This window comes from Morus notabilis, unplaced genomic scaffold (genome assembly GCF_000414095.1).
Source record: "Morus notabilis unplaced genomic scaffold, ASM41409v2 Scaffold745, whole genome shotgun sequence".
Taxonomy (NCBI): domain Eukaryota; kingdom Viridiplantae; phylum Streptophyta; class Magnoliopsida; order Rosales; family Moraceae; genus Morus; species Morus notabilis.
In genome coordinates, this window is record NW_010357131.1 from 38,568 (window position 1) to 49,102 (window position 10,535).

The 10,535-nt window shown below is 36.0% G+C and overlaps 2 protein-coding genes across 3 annotated transcripts; one reads left to right on the forward strand and one right to left on the reverse strand.

The window, feature by feature from the left end:
• Window positions 1–3,627: 3,627 nt before the first annotated feature.
• Window positions 3,628–5,315, forward strand: LOC21393876 (stress-associated endoplasmic reticulum protein 2). The gene is made up of 3 exons (XM_024166402.1): window positions 3,628–3,705; window positions 4,400–4,556; window positions 5,056–5,315. Exons 1-3 carry the CDS (start codon window positions 3,703–3,705, stop codon window positions 5,100–5,102), a joined length of 207 nt encoding a protein of 68 aa, XP_024022170.1. The 5' UTR covers window positions 3,628–3,702; the 3' UTR covers window positions 5,103–5,315.
• A 106-nt stretch (window positions 5,316–5,421) lies between these two features.
• LOC21393877 lies at window positions 5,422–7,893 on the reverse strand. Of its 2 annotated transcripts, XM_010089334.2 has the most exons (5): window positions 7,264–7,893; window positions 6,744–6,962; window positions 6,398–6,496; window positions 6,034–6,138; window positions 5,422–5,900 (listed from the first exon to the last, which is right to left on the reverse strand). In XM_010089334.2, exons 1-5 carry the CDS (start codon window positions 7,825–7,827, stop codon window positions 5,658–5,660), a joined length of 1,230 nt encoding a protein of 409 aa, XP_010087636.1. In that variant the 5' UTR covers window positions 7,828–7,893; the 3' UTR covers window positions 5,422–5,657. The 2 variants fall into 2 exon arrangements, with proteins under 2 accessions (XP_010087636.1, XP_024022164.1); XM_024166396.1 differs by lacking the exon at window positions 5,422–5,900 and having other exon boundaries at window positions 6,040–6,130.
• Between the last annotated feature and the right edge of the window lie 2,642 nt (window positions 7,894–10,535).

Below are 10,535 nucleotides of genomic sequence, written 5' to 3' on the forward strand. Positions count from 1 at the left end.
AAATATCAAAATTATAGATTTTTTAAATCCATACCAATAAACTCCACCATACTATACGTAGACTATACCTGAAGCGCTTCTTATTAGGACAATTGAAACTAGAGCTTTGCACTTGTTATATAAGCTTTAAACCTCTCTCCACTTTCCTTCTCACGCAATGTGGGACAAAGTCCAACAAGCATTTTATTTATTAACATATTTATTTATTTAAAATTCAGAGCACCCAAAAGTTTTGTCGGTGTTCCTAAACGAAACAAAGAAATTACACACCACACGTACATGGGGTTTCATGATGCTTGAAGATGAGAGAGTGTGATGTTCTTCGTAATTCTTTTTACGTTCTCTCATTACTTAGATATTCATTTGCTTTCCATGGAAATGGATTGTATATATAGTTCCGTGCATTATATATGTATATACATTTTTGTGTCAATAATTTTGAGTACATTCTTCATAAATTTGCATTTTTAGTATCTTTTATCCATCTAGAGATTTTCAAACCTTATTATGTAGACATATATTCTTTGACTTAATTACCGTCTTTATAAATAATAAAAAAAAAAATAGAGAATTATTTATCCGTATAGGCTATTGACCTATTCCATCAAGGTTGAAAGGAACTTGCCATAAGTGATCTACAGATGGATTCGCTTGCAACAGGTTCTATTAATTTATTTAAATTTCACTTAATTCTCCTCTATTGACTAAAGTAATTGTTAATTGTGTCCTTACTAATTAGTTAGTCACTTCTAAACCATCTAATTAAGTTGCTTATAATATTATAATACATTATGTTAAAACTATCATCCATGTTTTTGTGACTTTATAAGGAAGGTCATAGGAGCAAGGTACTTCAGCAAAGGGTATGAGGCCTGGGGAGGGAAGCTCAACTCTACCAAAAGGAGTGCACGTGACCATCAAGAGCATGGCAGTCACACGCCATCCACACCCGGTGGTAACTTTGTCCCCGGAGCCAGAGTTTTGGGCGTCGGCAAGTACGGGACAGTCAAAGGCAATTCCTCTAAAGCCCGCATGGTGGCCTACAAGGTATGCTGGCCACCGATCTCCGGTGACGGTGGCGGTACATGTTAAAGTATAAAAATTATTGTTGGCCCACCTCCTAATAGCTTAAGCTTTTGGGATGGATTGGTAAATTAACATGGTATCAGAGCGGGAGGTCCTGAGTTCAAACCCCCGTAATTGCACTCTTTATCCCCATTTAAAATTGTCATCATGTGTTGGGTCTTTAATATATCTCGAGCTTTAAATATTCACGTGTTGGGCTTTCTAATTAATTTATCCACACGATTGCCCATTGTCCAGCCCACACGTGAGGGGAAGTGTTAAAGTATAAAAATTATTGTTGGTCCACCTCCTAATAGCTTAAGCTTTTAGGATGGATCGGTAAACTAACAGTACACGGTGCTGATATCTTGGAGGGCTACATCAGTTGGTGGAGATCTTGGTGGTTACTGGGAAGATAGTATCGCTATTGGGGCAAGAAGGGCGTTTCGGTTGCTGTCTCTGCTGGAAACTCCGGACCAACCGAAGGAAGTGTCACAAACGTTGCACCTTGGTTGATCACCGTGGCAGCTAGCAAGTGAACTCAAGAATGCTTTGCACCTTAAGGTACAATCTTTTGTTCATTCATTATCTTATTAAGGTCTCATCTCCTTTCCTTTCTTTTTTTTTTTTTTTTTTTTTGTTTGTGTTTGTTGCACAGCAAGAACGAGAGATAACACAGGGCAATCCAGCAAAGACCGCCTTAAAGCAAAAGGCATTGCCGTTTAACTACGGCGACCGCCTATACGACCGAACCGAGCCATGGACCCTGGTCTGGTCTACGAGTATACTGGAGCACCAACGACAAAGTCTCAACTTCCTCTGCTCTCTAGGATACAACAAGACCCAGATTCAAGCCTTGAACGACAAGCCTTACGAATGTTCCGCCAAGAACGTCACTGTTTTGGACTTCAACTATCCTTCCGTGACGGCTCCGAATCTCTCTGGTTCCGTGACCGTTACTCGGACAGTGAAGAACGTTGGACAGCCGGGAACCTAAGTTGTCAAAGTGCACGAACCCGTTGGAGTTTCGGTGTCTGTGGAGCCCAAGATCTTGGAGTTTAAGCACCATGGAGAAGAGAAGAGCTTCAGAATTACTCTCAAAAACCGCCACTAAGGAGTAAATAGCAATACAAGTCTTTTTGGTTGGATACTAGTATCGGGTTTTGGATTTTACAGGTTTTTTCGTTTTTTTTTTTTTTTTTTAAATATTGTTAGTATATGTTTTCCATTTTCAAATATTATAGGTTCATCATTTGTATATAATGAAGGTAATAAAAGTACTTTTTTCACTAGTTGTGTTTTTAAGAAAAAGGAAAGAGAAAATAAACAACAATGTACATCTAGAATTCGGCCCCCCCAAAAAAAAAGGCTTATAGAAAACCTAAAAACAAAAACCACAGTACCCAAAAAAAAATGAAAAACGACATAAAGCAATAAAAACGGTAATAAGAAAAAAGATACCAAAAAAGAGAAAAAAAAAACAAAAAAGGAAAAGAGGACGACAAAGGAATTTGGAAATAATAAAAATAACGACATAAAAATGGATGAACACGGCCGCAACTAGAGAGTAGAGACGATTATAAAAGAGAAATGATATAAAAGTTACAAACGACACTAAAAGAAAGAGAAACAACAATTAAAATGTGGTGAAATGAAATACGACGATAAACACAAAAAGGAAACAAAAGAATTAGAATGATAGAATAATTTCAAAAGAACAACAAAAGGAAAAACGACATGACGAAAGGGAATAAAGAAACGACATCAAAACGAGAAAAGAATGGTCAATGGAAACATTACAAACGGCAAGAATGACTTTTGTCTTTCGTCGTTCTGTAAGGTGCCAGCTTCAACCTCCCCCTTGTTGTCTTTTCGGAGCTTCCTCAAGGTGCCTTTTTTTTTTGTTTTAATTATTTTGTTTATCCTTTTTGTTGCTTGGATTGTCGTTTGGGTTGTTAGGTTGTGAACATAATAATAGCCGAGTGATTTGGTCCAAATGTGCACGTTTGGTCTAATCCACCGCTGAAAAATATATAGAACACCAAAAAAAAAAAATATAAAAATAGAAAACACAAAAGGCCAAGTGGGATATTTGCGTTCTTTATTATGGTAGGTTGTCTACCGGTATATGTTTTCAAAAGTTAGATTATATCATGATTATGTCAAAAAGAAAAACAATGTACTAATTAAATAGATTTGATAAAATAAAACTAACAGTTAAAAATAAATAACATTGATAATTATAAAAATAAGACTAATGAGATATTTTCTCTGCCCTTCCAAAAGAAATATCATTTTTATACCCAAGTAAAAACAAAAAAACAAAAAAAAACTGTGTCCTATTTAATATATCTTTTTTACCAAAAGAAAAAAAAGAAAAGAAAGAAAAGAAAAAAGAGGTGATTCTTAGAAATATTTATTTTTTAAGGGTTAGAAAGAGATTTTATTTATTATTTATTATTATTTGTGAGGAAATCCTTTTTTTTTTTTTTTTTTTTTTTTTTTTTTTTGCTAATTTATTTGGTCCAGTCAGCGCTATACCTTTTTAAGGCCGAAGGAAGGTCGTAGGTTTTCTCTTCAGAACCAATTCAAAGACGTATATCTGTTTTTCTTCTTTCGCCAAAAAAGACGCTAAAAATGGTAACGACCCGTTGTAATTTTCGCATTAGTTGTTTTTATTAATACAATATTCCTCTCTTAATTCTTTTACCCATGGCCTTTTGGATTATAAATTTGTAATAACATGCTTTATCGACGTTGTTCTTGATCGTGCTTCAATTGGTGATGAAATTACATTTAGGTTTCTTTTCTGTTTATCGTTTCCTCATGTTTATAAATCTTATTATTCATGTTTTTCTTTTTCTATTTTCTTTTTCGTTTTTTCGGAGCATGCATGAGTTTTTAGATGTGCTTATCCGAATCCAATCTTAGTTAAAGTACATTAATTTACGATACGATTTTGGAAAACCAATTTTAGAGCTCAATTGCTCATATTCTTTTAATCGATTGTTTCTTTACTGGTTTGCATGTGTAAATCTGAATTCCGATCTTGCAAAAATAATTTTTAAAGGTTAAACATAACAATTTGGCCTAAAACGATAGGAAATTTTGTTTTTGTTTTGGTTTTTTTTTTCTGAAATTTGGAGATTTAGATTTATAATTCTCCTAATTAGTTTTTTGAAAATGCTGTTAAAGTTTTAAACTTGGTGAATGCCCTTATGTGAGCGTTACAAACATGATATTTGTGTTGCTTGAACTTAGTTTTGAGAATAACAATTACAAAAGAATTTATATATGTGAATGTCCATTTGTTTGGTTGTTTGAATTTTGACAGACAACCTCAAAGCGCGTTGCTGAGAAGAAAGTTGCAAAGTTTCAGAGGAACATCACAAAGAGGGGATCAGTTCCGGAAACCTCATCAAAGAAAGGATATGACTTCCCAGTTGGCCCAATTCTCCTCGGCTTTTTCATCTTTGTGGTCATCGGGTCATGTATTGCACTCTCTTCCTATTCTTCATTATCTTCACCATTCAATTTATTCATATTCTATCTGATTTATTCAGCTCCGTGCCCCTTTTTCCTATCTCCTTTCGTGTCGCTTGACATTTTAAATTAACGTGGTATGATATTGTTTGAGGGCGTGAATGAGAACCGGGGAACGTGGAAGTCGAATCCCATGTTCGCAGAGCAATTATGGCCTTCGAGTTGAGAACTTAATTTAAAAAGTAAATTCATCATGTGAGAGAAATTACTGTTTTTCTAGTAGAAAAAGTTGAATTTGAAATTTTTGTAGGAGAAAACACTAATAAAAAACTTGAGTTGTTATTCGAACTAGAGAAACAAACGGAGCCTATATTCACTCTTTTTCATCCTGATCATATGTTAGACGTAGAACTCATGTTTAGGTTATAGATAAGGCTTTTGGTTTGCTTCTTGAGCTCAATTCGTACTTATGAATTGATATGTTTCCCTCCTTTTGTTTTGCTGCAGCCTTGTTTCAGATAATTAGAACAGCGACAAGCGGTGGAATGGCTTGAGGAAATAGCTTTGCGTGTAAAAAGGGGATGTTGTAATGGGTATTGCGGGTTGAACATAGTAAATTATGATGTTGAAAGTGAAGTCAAACGTTGTTGCTTTTCTGTTTAATAAATAATAGCATCTCCGCTGAGTTTATGTTGAGTTGTATCTTTTCATCCCAGTTTTGGTGTTAAGGGTATTGGTTCTTCATAATAGTAGTTCCAACTTTATCATAATCAGGCACAATAGCAACTTGCGTTGACACAGTTATGGAGGAGAATTTCAATCCAAAGAAAAAATCACACTAGTTATGGTGCCTTTTGGCGCTGATAAGCGGAATTATATTGCAAAAAGAACTCATCAAATTTATTTATGTTCTTGAAGCGCCGTGTTCAACAAGTGAATGTTTTAAGAACATAAACCCCGTTCCAACTATGGAATAGCCTCGCATTTTTCCGCGGTTTTATCTTGTCCACAAGATAATACGCAGACTTCTGACCAAAATCATGGTCTATAGAACATGACAAACTTAAAAAATGAAACAGATGAAATGAACAAAGCAAATGACTGGTGATTCAAAAAAGTTTATGGTGCATTTGTTTTCCATATGTGCATCGAGTGTCGTCCGATCTTCGGGCCGTTCGGGAGATTGTTGTTCCTATTTTGGCTGTTCGGGAGATTGTTGTTCCTATTTTGGCATGTTGGCTACAATCAGAACTTTTGGACAATTTCCTGCCATGAGAATCGATTCCAAACTCCAATTTGTCTGCAGATAAGCTTTCATCCTGAGGAGAATCATATCCCAAAGCTTCAAATTCCTGCAAATTTTCATAACTACTCAATCAGAATTTCATAATACTCTTGCAGTCGACGAGGAAAAGGAAGCAAGGTTGTGTATCCTTGAAGAGGCACTCTTAGAAAAGGACCATAGGAAATAGGAAGGAGTTATACCTTGGATCTTGATTTAGCATAATAAGGTGTCAAGCAAGGATTTAAATCTTTGAGCAACATGTCATCCGGACTCTTGGGGCTAGCTGGATCGCCAGAGCTGAACTCCTAAGTTATTGAGCAGAGATTTTTTAGGAACAGGAGAAAGAATTGAAACAATGTTGGGGAAGATTGAAGAAACAATAATAACAACGGTGCCTGAACAACACTAGAAAAGAAAATCGCATCCAATTTCCAATGGTATAAGATAGCTTCTAGCCTTCAACTGGACTATAACTTGGAACAGAAGAGGCTACACAGAAGTTGGGTAAAACATTCAGTTAAAATTTCCAAATATATAGCATATTGAATACCATGGAGCTCTTACCAAGGAATTAGATGTCTCTTCGCGACTATACATCGGTGTTCTCGGAGAACTGCTATGGTGATGAAAACCTGCCCTAGCTGAATATTTATCAGCTTTCACCTGCTCAAAGCAATAAATGTCAGCAATATAACACAAGACTACAGGTGAAAAAAGAAGAGAGAGACCCATTTCCAGTTCCAGGTTCTCCTGGATTGCACGGTTTCGAAAAATCGATATTAACCCATAATCTCTACTGATATCACATTTAAACAGAAAAGTATAAGCCTGCAAGGATTTTACCAAAACTGTATTTGAAAGCATAGCATTGAATAAGCAGAGTACAATGTATGTAGAAAACAGGATTTACCTCGGCAAGATCCTCAGCTAAGCATTGGAGCTGGCCTGTGAGAGAAGTCACCTGTCTTTGAAGAGTTGGGATTAACTGTTTCGCTTGCTTCAGCTCTGAGCCCTGTTTCTCCAAGATGTCTTGAAACTGCGAATTAATAACGTCCGGGAAAAGTATTGCATCCTTCAATGCTTTGATTTCTTCCCTTTGCTTTAAGCACAAGTCCTTCAATTTTTCCACCTTCTCATCCCAATCAAACAATTTAGAACATCAGATAATGCAAAATAAAGAAAACTGTGGTTTCACTTTCACAAAGTCACATTTATTTTTCAATCGGAATTTAGGGAATTAAGATCCTGCGTTTATTGCGGAATTTTTTTCACTAATTAGAGAATTGTTTCCATTTTTGGCGCATTTGAAGTTAAGAGAACAAAGAAAAAAAGGTAAAATCTTAAGAAAAAAAATAATCTTAACAATTTTGCTTCTTTTGAGCAGAACATTGAAACAGAAAGAGGCGAGAATAGGATATAGAATGGCTCACTTCTGTGTTCTTCTCTTCTAGCATCAACTTAAGCTCAGAAATCCCCATTTCCTGCTCTTTGGTCAGGCTCAAAAGCTCCCTCTCGCTCCTCAAAACCATGGCCAGAGTCCTCGTATTCCCTTTGACTTCCGTCAAAGCCTTCACCTCCCTCTTCTCCTTCTCCGACGACGGCGTTCCCTTCCCGAACAACTTCTTGTGCAGAGCCGAGAAGTTCGTCCCCTTCCTCGCCGTCTTCTTCAAGTCCTCAGCGATCACATCCGACGGGATCACCAATCCCGCCATCCGATTGTCCACCTTCTTGAGCTTCGACGACGACGAAGAATTAGACCGCTTCTCCATGAACTTCTTCACCATGGTGGTGAAGTTCGGATCGGACTGCTTGGACTTGGCCTTGGCCAGATCGGAGGGCTTGGATTTGACAAGCGCACGCGAAGAGGAGGAGGAGGAGGAGGTGGGCTTAAACTTAAGCTCCACAGACGAGGAAGGGTCCGAGAAGTGCGAGGAAGTCGAGGATCGCGCATCGTACGAGCTGTAACGGGACGAGGGTTTCACCTTGGCCGCCATTGTTGTTGCTCGAGAAGGTTTTTTGTTTGTTATCGTCGAGAGGTTTTTGAAGAGAAAAAAGAGTGGGCTTCGTCTTGAGATTTGAAAGAGTACGGATATTTGGTTGGTAAAAGGTTGAAGAAGATGGTGAGATTCGGGACACGTGGCGCGTTCTTCGGCCGCGCCAGGCGCTGTCTGAATTCAAATTTCATGTCATGCGCGCTTCTCCCCCTTCTGATTGATTCTGTCTGACTTCTGATTGCCCTACGATACTGCTTAAATTACGTAAAATGCCACTTTTAACGTGGCGGGAAACTTTTGTACTCAGAAGTCAGGAAAATTAACCGGACGACACCGCGTTCTATAATCGGCGAATTTTGGCGTTTTCTGGTTGGTTTGGGTCCCACAGTTCTGATCCACATCAGCTATGTTCCTTCTATTGTTCTTCACTTTTTTGACTAAAAACCATTCTTTAGAGCAAGTGATTTGCTAGATGGTAGCCTAACTACGGGTAAACCTTTCAAGTGGTTATGTAAAAAAGATCGGATACGTTTGATTCATCAATTAGAATTATGTTATTAGAATTATTTTTTATTTACGTATATTTTTTATGAGAAAAAATATTGTAGCAAACCATAAATCATAATTTAAATCAGGAAACGAATTTCTCAACCAAACAACCTCATTTTGTAGATTTGAATTTTTAATTTGAAATGAGGTGTGATATTTTTTAAAAGTTTTTAATTGTAATAAAAAAATTAGATGTAATATTTTTTTAGAGTTTTTAACTGTAAAAACTTAAAATTAAAAACTCAAATTAGTGAAATAAACGAGACTTAAGAGATTTTAAGCCTCGTCCATTTTATCAATTTGAGTTTTTAATTCTAGTTTTACTACAGTTAAAAACTCTTATAAAAATTACATTTAACTTTTTCTATTACAGTTAAAAACTCTCACATAAAATTACATCTCAACTCAAATTAAAAACTCGAATCCGTAAACTAAACAAGGATTTAATTTAAACTTTCACGGTAAAAACACTTCAGACTTTTTTTTTATTTTTTCGCTGAAGACAATTTGTAAGTGATTGGATTGATTTTTTTTTGGTTGAAAGCTATTGGATTGATGTTTAGACGTTTGTTTCCTATATTCGTCCCTGATTCTGAATCATGATTCATAATTTTCTATAGTGTTTTCTCTCATAAAAAACACACGTAAAATAAGAATGATTCTGAATACATAAATCAAACGTTCTCTAACTCTTGAGAGGACCAAGATGATGGGATTGTGAATATTTGTAAGCGTATAATTATTTATTTACTCGTGAAAATAGTAGTTATAATTAATCGTTCCTCATGAATGAATTATAATACGTATAATATGTAGCTAATGATTATCAAAAAATTGCTTTATAAATCAATGTTGCTCACAAACTTAGCTAGACGGTCTTCTGCGTTTGGTGTCTCTGGGTGCATTTGAGTATTGACTTTAATGCGTTGACTCCTGTCTTCTTCAGCACGACAAGGAATGGAGTCTTTATACTTTTGTTAGCTTTCCTTCCCTGTTTGTTTGTACCCTTTTCTGCTGCTTTTCTTGTTTGTTTTTGTTTGGCTGTTTCCTTTTGTTTGAAATTTCAAAAAAAAAAAAAAATTTGGCTCTTTCCTTTTGCTTGAATTTAAAAAAAAAAAAAAAAGAAAAGTTCCCTAAAATGCCAAACAAATTTTACATATTTGTAAAAGGAAATAATTAAAAGAGAGGCATTCAAAAAATAAGTGAAACAAGATATATATCTAGTTGGAAAACAGAAACACTACATATAATAAACAAATTTTCAACATTGTCTAGATAGTATGAAATCACGAGGTTTCACATTTGAGCAACTGATAATGATATCACTGCTTGATGAATGATTTGTAGTTTTTCTTATTTACCAATAGGGGTGTAAGAAATGAACCCGAACCCGAATAACCCGCGGCCGACCCGACCCGAAACGTAGGTTTTTTTTTTTTTTTTTTTAATTTGGATTCAAATAGTCCCAACCCGCACTGTGCGGGTTGGGGGGCAGGGCGGGCATTTTGAACCCGTTTTGCCCCGACCCAACCCAATTTAGGTGTGTAACTCTAAATTCCTAAATCTATTTTATTGGACTATCTCTATATGGACTGTTTATTTGATGTATTGTTAATTTTATTTTTAGACTTTATTGATTGTTAATAAATATGTTTGATGTTATGTTAATGCTTATGGACTATTTATGGATTTTATGTTTTTGGACTGTTAAAAGAGGTATGAAGTCATAGATTAAAATTAGTTTTCACCAACCCGGACATACCCGAGGTCACCCGACAGGTTGCGGGTTTGTAGGCTTAAGAGATGTTGCGGCCTAAAATTTTTGCAACCCGCACTAAGCGGGTCGGCTCAATTTTTCAGCTCAACCCGACCTTACCCGACCGAATTACACCCTTATTTACCAATTAGTTGAGCAGGATTTCCAACAACAGTAGTGTTGGCAAGCACCTGTTTCAACACAATAGACCCAACACCAATTCTAACACCTTTTCCAATCCTAATACTTCCCAAAACATTGCTTTCCGCTCTTATGAAAACCCCATCACCAATCTTAAGTCTTGTTCATTTCATCGATTCGAGTTTTTAATTTTAATTTTACTATAGTTAGAAGTTCTCACTAAAAGTCACATTTAACTTTTTCTGCTACAATAAAAAATTTT